Genomic DNA, 14,670 nt, shown 5'->3' with positions numbered 1-14,670 from the left:
CACTTGAAAACCTGCCACTCCAAATGAAAAAGTAAAACACAGCAGGTGCTGAGTGGCCAAGGAGGCATTACGTGGTTTGTGGTACCTTATGCCGCATCAGGGAACGATGCCGTACAAACATCAGCCAGGTAGTGGCCAGCGTTACTCATTTGAAAAACTCACCCATTCCAAATTTAAGCAGGCACTTAAAGTGCTTGTGAAACAAACAAGCCAGGGAGCAAGATGAGGAAATGTTCTGCTTCCCCAAGTTCGTTGCTCAGGTGTGCATGTCCCCCTATCTTCAGAGGCCTGGTCTGACCAAACAGCAAGTCGGGGGGGCGGGGGGGAAGGCTGCTGTCGGCCGCAGGGATGGGCCAGTTGTGTCTCCTGACAGGAGCCCGGACGGCTGGAACTGTGTGTGCACGAAGTTTCCTCTGGGTAGCCACGGGCCTGGGGACCTCTGCTGGCAAAAGGCACCAGATTTCTCCCTCTGGTGTCAGCACTGCTCATGAGAACACCACAGTCCGGGGCCAGTTTGTGCTCATTAGACCACCACCACCCCAAATCCAGAGAGGATGGTGCTTTAAATGCCAGGACATGTTCACACCATGTGTTCTCACGTGTCTGGAAACCTTCCAAAGAAACTGGACACCAGTACATGCCAATCTTGATTTCTTATGGAACCTAGAGCTGTAACATCCCAAATCAAGAGTTAATGTTTCTGGTCATAGCAAGAATATTTTTTAAAGCCCGGGAAACTTGATAGAAAGTGGATTTAAAGCCATGTATCTCTTTTGTCAAGTGGAGAACGCAGAAAGGGGTGACTTGACTCCCTAGTCTGCAAATCAAGAATTGTGATTTATTTGAAGAGACGTGTGCTTCACACTCTATGAGACAGAGACCTAATAAAATGAAACAGCTTTTTTTAATTTTTATTTTCAGTACATTAAATTTACTCATAAAAACATTCTAAAAATGTACAATTTTTCCTTTTTAACAAAGTATAATAAAACATAAAAACTTCAAAAACAATACTTAACATTTACAATTCAAAATCAAATTAGCAGAATATTAAATATTTACAAAACTATATCTTTTAAAAATATTTATAAAGTTACATGCAATTTTGTAGAACTGACATAAAAGAATGGCTCAAAAATGGGAGAATTTTCCTTCATTCCTAAAAAGAAAATCTGTCCAATATAAGCTGTGAAGATTCTCGAGTACACAAGGTCTCTGGTTTCACTACCAAAGCCTTCATCTTTGTGCATGTAAGAACTTAATGCGTGTGAGGGGCTTGTCACAATCCCGGGGACTGACTGATGAGCCACACTGAGCTCCCCTCCCCCCAGAATAATGTAGTCAAGTTGACCTTTGGCCTCGACCAGCAAGTACATGGTTTTGAGAGTGCTGATTAAAAGATTTTTTCATTCAGAACCTCAGGACTTTGCAAACTGAGCCTCTTCAGAACCCACGGCTTTAAACGTCACCGGACTCATTCTTTGGGAGTCACCTGCACTTTGGAAAGGACGTCTGCCCACTCAGGTTCCACAGACCCATCCTCTGGGAAGGACACGGTTTCCCTTGCCATCCTTAAGACTCAATACATACGCCATCAGTAACCAGTATGTAAAACTAGCAAGGCATCAAATAACCCACCACAGAAGCAGGAAGAGTACAAAATGATAGGGAGTGAGGAGGGCGCAGCCCGATTCCGCGGGGCCAGCGCTCTCCAGCGCCACTGGAATGAGCCCAGAGCAAACCTCACTCAGATCCGGATGGATCGGATCCGCCGGCGCTCCAACCTGGACGCGCTGCAGTTGCGCTGTGCCGCTGGGCGGGGTCGCTGCGGCCGCTCCACACCTCCACGCACAGTGTAGTGCAAACTAGCTACGGTGACTTCTAAACAGTGAATTAAAACACCGAACCTACTAACTACTATATTCACAAGCCGACTCCTGTAATCTGGAGATTATAGATGATGCTGGTTATTTTGTTTTTTATTTTAATACCCAATCACACATACCTGCTTTGAAGAAAATAATTCTGTCGTTACTGTAAGTGCTAGCTCCCATTTCCTCAGTGCTCTTTAGCAATTACGAGTTTTAACATTTAAACACTTTTCCAATTTTCAATATTACCACGAAATAAAAATTAGAAAAGAAGGTAGAAAGTTGAATGTTTGCTAAAAAAAGAAATTAAATAGTTGTTTTATCCCAACGTTGTCTTCTACTTCAATCTGTACATTCCGCTTCCCCCATTCTTGGAGACAAAAAACGGGGATAGAAACTTTGCTGTATGACAGACGACACAGAGCCAAGTGGCTGGGCCACACCTACCTGGTTGCCACAGCATCTGCAAACTGAGCCCATGATTTCAGGACAACGACTACGCAGGTGAAAGGGTCAGTCAGATCTGTGTTTCTAAGAAGATGAGGACATCTGAGGAAATGCAAAATGCTCTTCAGGCTTACTGACTTTGGTTGCTTCTGGAGAGAAATTTATCAGAGATTACACTGCCAGCAAACATTCCCAAGTCCGAATGTTCACTTGGGAAGAGTCTCCCAGGTCGGCAGCTGGATGCTCTGTGTCCCATGTATCTCACGTTTACGTTTTAAAGTTCTCACCTTGGAATGGCCTCACTGGAGACATCACACCGCACATGCACTTTCAAAGACAAGTGGGACTTTTTCTAAGACCTTTGATGACTGGAACACAGCCGCACAATGTCTGGACTTCTTTACCTCAATCTGTCCTACTTCGAATCGAAGCTCCTATTTTAATTTTTTGTTGTATGGAACACACTAACCTCTAATATTTATCAAAATAGTCATCAGGGTAACAACAGACACTTTCATTCCCCAATACTGACCACTAAAACAAAAACCTTAAATATGATTTTTTTTCTTTTGTTATGAGACAGTTTTCAACAATTTCACTGTGTTGAAATAGGATTTATTTAAAATATTTCTTTGTTTAAAAAACCAAAAAATTTAAAAGTTTGGCTTTCAGCACATGTCCAGGCCACCGTAACGGCCTTCAGAAATATTAAAATCGTAAACATCAGTGGACACTCCCAAGTCTTCCTTTAACATCATATGACAAGTTCCAGGCTCGTACTCTTTAAGGCAAAGTTGTGTCAGTTCTCATTATTTTGACATTTTGTAGTGTTTAGAATTAAGAGATCAATGTAACATTCCCCAAAAAAGTTGTTGTAAGCATCACCATCACTTCAAAACTGTATGTAATACTGTGTACCAGGAAGAGAGAGAAGCATACAGAGGTCTGTCAATTCTGCATTGCATAGAAATGAAACTCGACTAAAATAAACTCTAAAAAACTCTACTAAAAGCCTTTCATAAAAAAATCTAACAACTCTGCTTTAGTTTCCCTCCAGCCAGGAAACTGATCATAAAATTTGAAGCCTCACGTCACCGTGCCTCAAATTCTAGGGTATTCTTTTGATTTACACCAATTCGGCATGAGGCTGATTGTCCCATTTTAAGAAAGGTCTCAACACTATGATTTTCTTTTTTTAAATAAATATTCAACTGCAAAATCCCTGGGCAAGGCCTTACCAATCAATATTTTAGTATTGAAGGCTTTAGTGTTTAATAATGTTTGAGCAGAAAATTCCCTTTTAGCTTTAAAGGTTTAAGTCCCTAAATTTCAGACCAAGAAGCTTTCATTGTCATGGGGTGGAACAGAGCTGCGTGGTGAGGGCTTATTTCCCACTTCGGATAAAACTAGACTTCTGCAGATCTTGCAGCTCTGTGCTGTTGGTGTGGGCTCTTTCAGAGTCTTACCACTTTCTGTTGTGGTTTTCAGGTAATTTTTAGCAGAACTAACCACTAATACACAGCCTAATACAAAAGAAGTTGACAGGAGAACATTTCAAATCTTTTGCTCATAAATTATAGGACTGTATTATTGTTGAAATGTCTGTCTCAAGTGTGAATCCGTTAGCAGGAAGCCTTGGGGTCCTTGGGAGATCCGTGTGAGATAAAAGAACTTGCAACTTTGCTAAGGACGAGTAGCATCCCTCAGAGACTGCTCACGAAGGCCATGCGGTCACCGTGTCTCTGCGAGAGCTCCGTCGCAGTGGAAGATGACAGGACTTCAAGCTACTGAAGGGCCGGGAAGGAAGGGATTCTCAAAGCTTTGACAACTAGGGATTCTCTGGGACTTGGACCCTTAGATATTAAGTTGTTGCGAGTAACTACTTCTATTTAATAACATAGTTTAAATTTATTCGCAGAAAAAAAAATTAAAAACTTGAAACTGCTACAAGTGTTTTAAGGAGGGAAGGAAATGCTAAAATCTCTGTTGTGTACCAAGTCACGTAGCCTGCTGGTGCCAGCTCCTTAAAAACGGATTCTCTGAGTGTCTTGCACTGACTGGTCTCAGGGAGTCTGTCTCCCAGAACAGCGAGATTGACATCAGTTTACATTCTTCTGTAGTGCAATCCTTAAAAAGCCCAGAGAGATTAGTGTCTAACCACTTGAGGAACAAAACAAAACAAAACAAAAAACAAAAGGAAGGCGACATTTCCCTCACCCAGGGGTGTCAAGAGTCCGACTGGTGGAACTCCACGCGGAGAACTCCAACCTTCAGTTCTCGATTCCGATCTTGCGTAGCTGCCCTGGAATTACGTTGTGAGCCTGGAAGGACCGATGACGGCAGTGCTCCCCGGGAGACGGAGGTCTCCGCATCGCGACCACGGTGGAGGCGCCGACCAGGCAAGTCCTGACGTCAAGCTCCGATCTAGGATTTTGGCAATAAAACTGAGTTTGATGCACTCCTACGCTAGGTTTTCTATCCAGTCTAGTAAAGTAAAGCACCTTTGGATTAAAAATATTAAGCTCAACAGCAACTAGACTTCTCAGTTTTGTATTTAATTTTCCTTATGTCTCCATGGCTTAATAGTGTTCTGTTGCCAGAGAAAAATATCAGTCTGTGGAGTCCAGACTTTCTGCCGGAGGGGCATATTTCAACCTAAAAGTACCTAGAGAGAGGGGGGGAAAAAGAGATCAAATTTGAATCACTGTGCAATGACTACCAACAACTGAGCTGTCCGAAGTCCTTCCCAGAGTCACTGGTCAAGAGACGGGTGCTGGAAATTGGGACTACCTATTGTACCCACTCCCGGCTCCTCACTCCCACCCCCAAAACTAGACACTACAATGGGTCAATGCAAGGGGTGACACCGCCGGTCACCAGTCTGGTTCCCTATTCTTCAGGAGCTCGGTTGGGCTGTGGGCAGGGGAGGCCTGACCCTCACCACGGGCCTGTGCTCACTGTTTCAGGAGACAGCCGCAGGGTGAGCACAGCCCACAGCCACGCCCACCTGCCACCAGCATTGTCCCTAACGCTCTCTGGGTGACCGAGATGCACAGGCGGGCTTAGGAATCCCAGGTCTGGGGCAACCATCAAACGTCTATAGAGACCAAGTGACTTTTCCAGGCTGCACAGTGAACATCACAGAGCTGGGAGAGACTTTCCTCCTGCCTAGTGTAATCTCCCTTGCAGAGCAAACAGAAAGAACCAACCAGTGGCACCACCGCATCAGATACACACTAGAACTGGACTAGAGACACAGCAAGTGGAAGTAAGAACTTGGGGGGCGCATGCGTGGCACCACTACGAACGGTGACATCGCGCAGCCACGCACCGCCAGCCCGGCCACCGCGGAGGCAGAGAACAGGAGCAGGACAGCCGCAGCATCCGCACCGGCGAGCCACGCCCTCGGCTCTCAGCGGGACGCTGGGTGGGGGCGGTGCTCCCCAGCTCGCCGCCGGACAACCCCTCTCCCCCGCCGCCCGGTCCCCTCCGCCAGGAGGAGCAGGCTGCCACCAAGGGCAGCTTCGAGACAAAGCAGCCCTTTCGGAGGGCTTCACGGCCTACCAAGAACCACATGCTTTTCCAAACAGCTTTCAGAAAACTAGTTTTTGCTTGAAAAAGAAGGACGTTTCCTACTGTTCTCCTACAGAGGAGAGCCGTGCGCGCCCGTCTCCTCGGGAGCACGCCGCACCGCTAAGCAGCGCAGCCCGCCCTGCGGCCGCCCGCCTTTACCTTGCCGATTGAAGTCCATGGACGGCTGCTTGCAGTCCTGAGCGCGGTGCCCGGTGGCCCCGCAGTTGTAACACGACAGATTGCCACTCTTCTTGTGGCCGGAGCCGTTGCTGCTGCCCACCAGCCCCGGCGCCTGGTACACGCCCGCCGCGCCCGCCATGAAGCTCTGCATGGGCGGCACGGCGAACGCCGACTGGCCGCCCAGCACGGGCTCGGGGGGCACGCTGCCGCCGTAGGGCGAGTGCACCACGGGGAAGGCGCCGCCGCCGTACTGCTGCGCGCCCACGTAGCCGCTGCCGCACACGGGGCTGAAGGGCAGGAAGGGGAAGGGGAACACGGACGGCCCCGAGAACGGGTGCTGGAAGTAGTTGGCGTAGCTGACGGTCAGGCCGCTGGAGCCGCAGCTGCCGCTGCACCCGCAGGACGTGCACACGACGCAGCCGGGCGGCGGGGCGGGCGTGGGCTGCTGGGGCGCCGACTGCTGCTGATGGTGGTGGTGGTGGTGGTGGTTCTGGGCGGAGGCGGGAATGTTCCCGGGGGAGCCGCCGCCGCCCCCGCCCCCGCCGCTGCTGCTGTAGAAACTGCTTTCAGGGGCCGAGGAGAGCGCGGGGCTGGAGCTGGGGGCCGGGCAGCTGGGCACAGTGGCCATGCTGGCGAAGGACGTGGAGGGGTGGCTGCTGGAGGAGGCAGTGTTGCTGTTTGCACAGAAGCTGCCCTGCAGGGGCCCCACGGGCACACTGCTCATCGCAGAGAAGGCAGCTTTGGTGTTGGCGGTGTACAGAGCAGTCCGGGGGTTTATTATTGCAGGGGGCACGCTTATTTGCACATTATTCGAACAGGGAGTTTGCCCAGAAATGGCAGAATCCGCAGGGACAGATGAAGACACCAGAAGTTTGATGGGTGGCCGAGCCACGTGGAAGACGGTGCTCGACGTCCCCGCGGCAGCAGTGCTCGCCTCCCCGCCCAGGGCCGGCTGCGGGGCCGGCTTCATCACCCTGTCCAGCGCAGATGTGTGCACGACTTTGGCGCGGGGACCGAAGGAGACGGTGGGTGACACAGAGCTGCTCTCCGCCAGGGCAGAGAGGACCTGCAGGGGCTGTTGGGGGTTGGGCGTGGGTGCCGCGTCGATCACGGCGTGGCCGAAGTTCTTGTCCACTTTGATGCCGCCTCTTGGTCCCGAGAGTTTACTCCTTTCTTCTAGAGACAGCAATGAGTGCACGGAAGGCGGGAGGAGCTTCATGTCTGCGCCCCCCCTTTCCGACTTGTGCACGGAATTCAGCATCCGGATGGGCGCCAGGTGCGAGGCCGCGGCCATCATCTGTGGGGGGAGGGGGTGGTGGCCCGACGGACCGGAGCCTGCCTCGTTCTGCACTGGGAGAACCTGGGCCGTGGGTCTGGCGGAACTTGAAGCGAAATGGTTCAGTAGCATGACGGGCTTCTCCTTCTCCGAGCCCTCCAAGTGCATCTCCACACCTAGAGATGGAAACAGAGCAGTGGACACGGCGCCGCGGGCCAGGGCAGGGGGAGCAGAGCGCGCACCAGGACGGGCGTCCTTACGTCTGTCGCTCTCCTCGGCGCTGTCCGAGCTCTCTTCCCGGGCCTGCACCCCCATCGGGCTGGGCGAGGAGCTGGAGCACTCCGAGGAGCTGCCCTCCCGGGCCGTCTGGTGAGGGGGCTGCTCCACCTCCACCCGCAGCGCTGCGGAAAAGGGGCCGACATGGGTCGTGCCGGCCAACGCCTGCCGCGCCCTCCCCCCGCTCGGCGCACGTCGGCCCCGCTGACCCGAGCGCCAGCCCCGGGGAGGCAGGTGCTGTCACTCCCGCTTCAGACAGGACCCGGAGACTCAGAGGAAACGGCTGCCGGGGGCCCCACAGCTGGCCGCTCACAGGTGTGAGCACAGCCAGGCTCTGGGCCCGGTGCTGCAATGCCTCCCCACTCACACGTGGGACGAGAAGAGATAAGGGTCCCCTGGCCACCACGGTGCTACAGAAGTCCCCTCCCAACACTGAGGGACATCCCATTTTATGAGGCCAAGGGACGGAAGACCTTTTAGTCAAATAACCACTAAAAAGATACACTGCATGTTTTTCTCCCTGGCTTCCTGTTACTCTTGATACTTCCACAGTGTAAAGAAAACGACGGGCCAGCTGTCCCCATCGTCCTACGCCCATCTGCGGAGGCGAACAGCTAAAGCCCAGGCCCTGCGCAACAGGGAAGCCACGCTCACACACGCCGGGGAGTTTCAAGATGGACCTTCGAGGCGAAGACCCACACAGGACCTGCCTGCACCCTCCTGGGGAAGAAGAGTATCTTCCTCGTTTGGGGTACTTCCTTCTCTTTCTCTCTGGCCATGTAGCTTCTGGATCTAATTCTTTAACCCAAACAACTTCAGGAGAGTCACCGGTCTCCAGCTTCTAACCCAAACGTCCCTTCTATTTTTTAACGGTAGAAATGATAAAAGCTAAAATAATGAGCAGTAATTGTAAATTCTAAAAATAGGCAAATGGCAGGAGTCTGTGTATGGTCTGCGGTCTAATAACTACCCTCAAAAGGAAGAACCCGTGATCCCCCATCAAGGCCACCCCGCCCTCGCCCACCTGCGGCGTGCGTGCCCCGCACGGTCTGCACGGGCCCGACGTGGCTGGTGGGGGGGACGCGGGCCACTCCGCTGCTGGTGACCGGGGGTGGGGCTGCGGGGTTCAGGCACCGTTTCTCGGACTTCTCCCTGTGCAACAAGACAGCACGTGAACAAGTGAGTGTTCAGGTCTTCTGTTAAAGAAGCTTTTCAAGTCTCCCAAGCTCTGCTCTAGTGCACAGATTCCACCCAAAGGTGACCGCCTCCAAATGCCCTCCGAGGTGGAAAACAGCGCATTCCGCCTTGTCGGGTTCGCTGCGAGGGGCCTTTCCTCGCACACCCAACCACGTCCGTACAACTGGAAAAGCGGGCGCAGAGCTCTGCCAAGCAAAGTAACGCAATCCCTGGCATCAGCGGCGAGTGCAGCCAGGCCCTGTGCTGTGTAGGGGCGCTTTCGGAGCGACCCCTGGCTGAACACAGGCCCACGACGTGACCCACCTCGGAATATCCCTGGGCCCCAGACCACCACTGCGCTGCTTACAACCAGCACAGTTACCAAAAACGGGAAGAGTCCACACGTCCTCACCTTCCCTCTTTCAATAAAGCCCCACCCGTGGCCTCCTGACAGCCTCTTAACACACCTGTCTCCTTTGTTCCGCCTCAGGTGAATTCTTTCACTCTCCAGGCCACCCGACTGTCACCCCACATGTGGGGGCCCCCATCCAACTGAGACATCCCACAGATCCCACACTCAGTACATCAGGGATGAAAAGGGACAGACGTTTCGCAGTTTCCCACTTACTTCTCCAGCTCCAGCTGGGTCTTGAGTTTTTTCTTCGCTCCCATTGTGAGGGATTCAAATTTATTTAGATCTTCCTCAGTAAGGCTCAGAAACTTCCGCAGAAGAAACACAGTACAAAGTTACCGAGAATCAATTAGGACTCTGAAAACAAAGACCTTGGAGTACAATTTAATAAATGTATTCTACCAGGAGGATACACAGACAGATCAAACCTAACTGGTTAATAAGAGTCTTGGGATCAGTGACTGCCTTCAGTTCAGCTCATGATCCCAGGGTCCTGGGGTGGAGCCCCCCATTGGGCTCCCTGTTCAGCGGGAGCCCGTTTCTCTCTCACCCGCTCCCCCTGCTTGTGCTCGCTCTCTCTTGCTCACTCTGTCAAATACCTAAATAAAATCTTTAAAAAAGCCTTGAACAGTCCATTGCTAAATGATGTGGTGTCCCTCGTTCAAAATATGAAATGCTCTCTTCGCATATGAGGCTCACAGGCCACGTGCACCGGGCCTTCTGCACACTGCCTGGAAGGGACAGGGCACCTGGAAGGTCTGCGCTATGCAGGCAGGCGACTAAAGAAAATGTCTTGGCAACTTCCCCTTCTACGGAGTCTGGGTCTCCGGAAGTGTCCCCTCCTGCCCAGGGATCCACCCCTCAGACGCAAGCCATTTGTCCTCCCGCACACAGGAGGACTCTTCACTGCTCTTTTGTCTCAAAATCACCACCATTTTAGGGTAAAGCCAACTTTGTTGGGAAGCAAACGATCCGGAAAAGCAGACGCACCTGAACTGAAGGGCTAGCTAACCCGGGGGTCCTCCACCCAGCAGACACAACACGCTGGCTCCCACGACAGCTCATAATGCGATCTGTGACTTTATGGCAAAATTCAACCCCTACAGTACATCAACACTTTAAACTGATCATGAGACAAAGTTAGCAATACCTGTTGTTTTTTAGGGTTTATGAATCCTAAGCCAAGAGTATTACAAATATACCTAGAAGCTATTTATTATGTACTAAAAGCTTGATTTCTAGGTTCAGTTGTAGATTTCTGGACACAAGATTTTTATAGAGATAAAAGCACCAAGTGACTGTATCCAGCAGGGGGCATCAGAGCTCAAACATGGCCATGGGTCAAATTTAGTTTTCTCGGGGACGCCAAGACTTCAGAAATTCCAGAATTTTCTTTAACAACAAAAAAATGTTCATCACTAATTTCCAGGGCGCCCGGGTGGCTCAGTCCCTTAAGCGCCCGGCTCTTGACTCCTGATTTCAGGTCAGATCATGATCTCAAAGTCCTGAGATCAGCCCTGGGGGGCTCTGCGCTCAGCAGGGAGTCTGTCTGAGATTTTTCTCTCTCCCTCTGCCCTTCCCCCACCCCCTCTATCTCTTAAAAAAAAAAAATCTTTGTAGGACTGCCTGGAAGACACATCAAATTCATCTACTCCTTTCAGCTGTATGACCCTCCCATACAGGCACCCATCATGGACAGTCTGGACACCCAACGCCAGCCCTCCAGGAATGCGGCCGGAGGAGGACTCCGCGTTGCCTGCCTGGTCACCCACATACCTTCTCCATGGTCAGCTGCTTGAAGACAGGGTAGTACTTGTGCAGGCGCAGTTTCCTGAGCCAGTCGAGGATCCCGTTCTGCTCCTGGGGCTGAGGGGTCTGCAGACTGGAGGGCATCAGGATGGCGGGCGAGGTGTCCATCTGGGCCCGGTAGGCCAGGGCGGCGCTTGCACCCCCCGTGTGGGAGCAGTGGGGCAAGGCGGCCGCACTGGCCGAGTGCTGCATGTGGTGCTGGGCGCCGCTCTGAGAGGAGGGGATGCCGGCCACGCCGCACACAGGCCTATGGGAACAGCAGAGAGGTGGTCGTCACAGGACCGCAGCCTCCACCACACCCGGGTGGGCAGTGGGCAGCTGCCACGTGCTGGGCTGCATCCGAGGCCGTGCCCACTGCCAGCACCAGAGCCCTTTCGTGCCCCGGAGCTGTGGGTGGGTGTGCCCAGGTACACGGATGTGCACCCATGTGTCCAGGTGCATCTGCGGGACGAGCCTGCGAGCAGGCACGTGTGTACATCCGTCTGTGAGTACGTGTGGGTGTGCCACCACCGGGCTTCTGGCGGAGCTGCCAGGTTTCTGTGACTCCATCGTAGCCCGACACTGAAAATCATCGATTTCAACAGACTCCTAAATCTTTAATCTCTGAATGAACTTCCTGTGACAGCGAGTCCTAGCAGCAGGCTGCATGGAACACTCGGAATTCTGCGTCCTGCCCTTGGCCCTGCAGCGCCGACTGCAAACCCCCGATGTTTACGGTGGACTCGGTTCGCAGCAGGCCGGGGTACAGGAAGCCCCCCCACCTGACTGCATCTCACGTAAGCGTCCGCAGTGCATACCACTGTCTGTGATGCTGGCCCACCGTCACAGCAGCCTGTCACCCGAGCACCGCCACAGGCACCGTCATACTCCTGCTGACTGGAGCAGTGACTCTGCCACCTCATGGGCACAGTCGCTCCCTGGGAGCTTGTAAAAATGAAGATTTTGTGAAATTCTGCTTTCCTAGGATGCACAGGGCCCGGAAATTGGCATTTGCAATAAGGGTCCTTGGGAATTCCAACTCCAATGGCTCAGAGAACCATTTCTTTTTTTACATGGAGAAATCGTAAATTGCAGTATCTCTATCCAATTCCCTCACAATATTATTCAAGACCAAGACCAAAAATGACTTCACTCTACAAACAATTATTTACACACAGTCAGAAGTAACCTCTATGCTGATGGGAAATGTGGTTACACAGGACGCCTCACCTTCCAGACACGCCCATCATGGTACCCACTTTAGAGATGGAAGGGGTGCCCGGACCTGCAAGTTAAGATAAATGTCATGAAGTTTACAGACAATAAAGATGTTTTTGTCTTTCCGTAATCACATTTCACAAACTCACTTGGACTTTGAAGCTGTTGGGTAGGAGATGGAGTGCTGAAAAACTTCTTAACGTGGTCATGTGTTAGTACGTGAGAAGGTAATGAAGCCAAATACCTAAAAATTAAACAAAGTGGTTTTATCAGCATTAAAATGGTTATTACCAAAAACTAATGGAGAGAAATTTTAATTTTCAGTTAAGAGAAATACCCTGAGAGAAAAAAGTAAATGGAAGTGCCACAACCTATATTCTCCCTGCTTTGATTCAGTTCCTGTCTTGATTCCTACTGGTTCCCCACACCCACCGCATCGCCCTGTGCGGGGGGCAGCGGGCTGGTACGAGAGCACAGTCGGGCCCACCGCTGTCTCCTGCAGCGTGCGGCTGCTGAGCCGCATCCCAGTCACCGGTGCTGGGATGCCGGGCCTGGACCCAGGAAGCAGGCCTGCCCCCTCTGCCCACTGACCTATGCAGGGTGTGCTCAACGGCCAGGAGACCCCGGCTCCTGGGACTTTATCGGGCCCTAGTTTTGTCCTCCAACAGTCTCAACTTTCCACTATGGGACAGAAACAGTAGCTGGATTTTATTTCATCAGACTGTCAAAATCACATGAAGCAGTGGTATGTACCGTGCAACTCCTTTACTCATATCCTCAAAATCATGCCTATGTTACCAGCTCCACCAAACTCTCCATAACTGATGAAAGTCCCCAGGGACAACAGAGAGACCCAGACTGCTGGGATGACCAGGCAGCCCAGGCGTGCACCGCTCTGGCCACGCCACACATCGCCACACAGGCCAGCAGGTGCGGGGCAGCCTTACCTCAGGTCCGCTTCCAGATCCATGTGGTTTCGCTCTATGTAAAAGGAATCTGGGCCAGCTAAGCAAGGAATGAACTTCTCCAGATTTTCCTCAGGGTACAGCTGGGGTAACTGAAAGAGACGGAAAAGCATCGGACGCCTGTCAAAATTCACCTGACACGGGCTTCTTCTGGTTGAGAGACGGGCAGGCACTAGATGCTGACACCTGCAGGACACTACAACCCACCCTGCTCTCAGCTATCTGCGGCTCTACTTCCACTCAGAACGTGGAAAGCCATGAAAGAACATGGCACCCACCACAGCACTAGTAAAAACCTCCACAGCCTACATGAGCGCACCCATTCGTGAACCCATCGGGAACCCCTTGCAAGGTCACCACATGAACGGAATTTCAAGAGGGACCCTGCCCCTCCAAGGAGAGACAAGACACATGACCCGTCTCTGAGGTGGCAGAACATGAGGAAGAGGTGGCCGCCATGCCAGCAGGCAGAAGAGGGCAGAAGATGGACACTTCCCGCAGGCTGAGTGTGGGCCAGACATCGGTCAGCCGAGAGCCCCAGACACAAGGGGAAGGTGCTCCCCTTCCCAAGCTCGCTTCCACAGGAGACTGGAGAGAGCCTGCAGGGCAGCAGAGGTGGGGCCTGGCTGCCCCTTGGGGAGGGACAAGACCCTCCGTTTCTGGGGATGCAGCAGAAGCACTACTGTCCTGCCTCCGTGGGAGGGGAGGGAGTCCTCCTGGCACAAGGCCACGGGCAAAGACACCCTGCTTCTGGGGGAAGGTTCAAGCACAGCCTGCCAGCCCTGAAGAAAGGGCAAAAGCCATCTTGGGCTGAGGATACTGTACAAGTACAAAGAGGAGGTCAGCTGCTGCTGGGGAAGAAAGGGGCAGGGATGCCGAGAAAGCCCCCCAGGGCCCTGAGCCTGGGACTGAGGCTGGACCAGGAGGACGGAGAACGCCCCACCCCCACCACAAGTCTTCACCAGGCAACAAGCAACCGCAGTCTCCTGGGTGGGGTGGGGGGAGGGAGGCAGGGAGAGCCCCTCCGGGCCATGGACACACAGGACTGCTAAAGGCCAAGGGTGAAGCCAGACCACTGAGAGGAACTTCTCCCCAGGCTCAAGGTACCAGCCACCCTCCACCAGAGGAGGGAACCTGCAGCCCTCGGGGACACTGGAGGAAACTGCAGCAGCAACAAAACCCAAACCCAGCTCAACTCCTGATGGGACCAAACCGAGGACCCCACTGAGGGCCTGAGAGAAGCAGCAGGATGCCCATTTCCGGGCAGATACACTGTTTCCCTCCGTCTCCACATTTTCTAAACATCATGTCTAATATTCAGTCAAAAATTACAAGATACAGAAAACAAGTCAGAGGGAATGAAAAGTATCGTGAAGATAATCGTCAGAGCCAAACTCAGAGATAACGAGATGCTGGAACTATTAGATAAGGGTTACAGAACAACTATGATTAACATACTGAAGGATTTAGTGAAAAAACGGACAACAT

At 52.2% G+C, this 14,670-nt stretch overlaps 1 protein-coding gene across 2 annotated transcripts in view; it reads right to left on the bottom strand.

The window, feature by feature from the left end:
* Positions 1-885: 885 nt before the first annotated feature.
* The window catches only part of ZCCHC14 (zinc finger CCHC-type containing 14), a 55,974-nt gene continuing 42,189 nt past the window's right edge, over positions 886-14,670 (bottom strand). For both annotated transcript variants that reach the window (XM_045772803.2, XM_045772802.2), the window contains 9 exons: positions 13,165-13,274; positions 12,367-12,461; positions 12,230-12,284; positions 10,988-11,267; positions 9,428-9,519; positions 8,648-8,775; positions 7,608-7,748; positions 6,051-7,523; positions 886-4,983 (listed from right to left, as the gene is read on the bottom strand). In XM_045772803.2, the coding sequence (XP_045628759.2) occupies positions 4,928-4,983; positions 6,051-7,523; positions 7,608-7,748; positions 8,648-8,775; positions 9,428-9,519; positions 10,988-11,267; positions 12,230-12,284; positions 12,367-12,461; positions 13,165-13,274 (2,430 nt within the window). In that variant the 3' untranslated portion in view covers positions 886-4,927. The remainder of the gene's footprint in view (positions 4,984-6,050; positions 7,524-7,607; positions 7,749-8,647; positions 8,776-9,427; positions 9,520-10,987; positions 11,268-12,229; positions 12,285-12,366; positions 12,462-13,164; positions 13,275-14,670) is intronic.

Source organism: Ursus americanus, chromosome 21, assembly GCF_024610735.1.
Source record: "Ursus americanus isolate L20-20 chromosome 21, mUrsAme1.1.p, whole genome shotgun sequence".
Classification (NCBI taxonomy): domain Eukaryota; kingdom Metazoa; phylum Chordata; class Mammalia; order Carnivora; family Ursidae; genus Ursus; species Ursus americanus.
The sequence above is the reverse complement of the archived record's forward strand: the minus strand, read 5'-3'. Positions and strand labels throughout refer to the sequence as shown.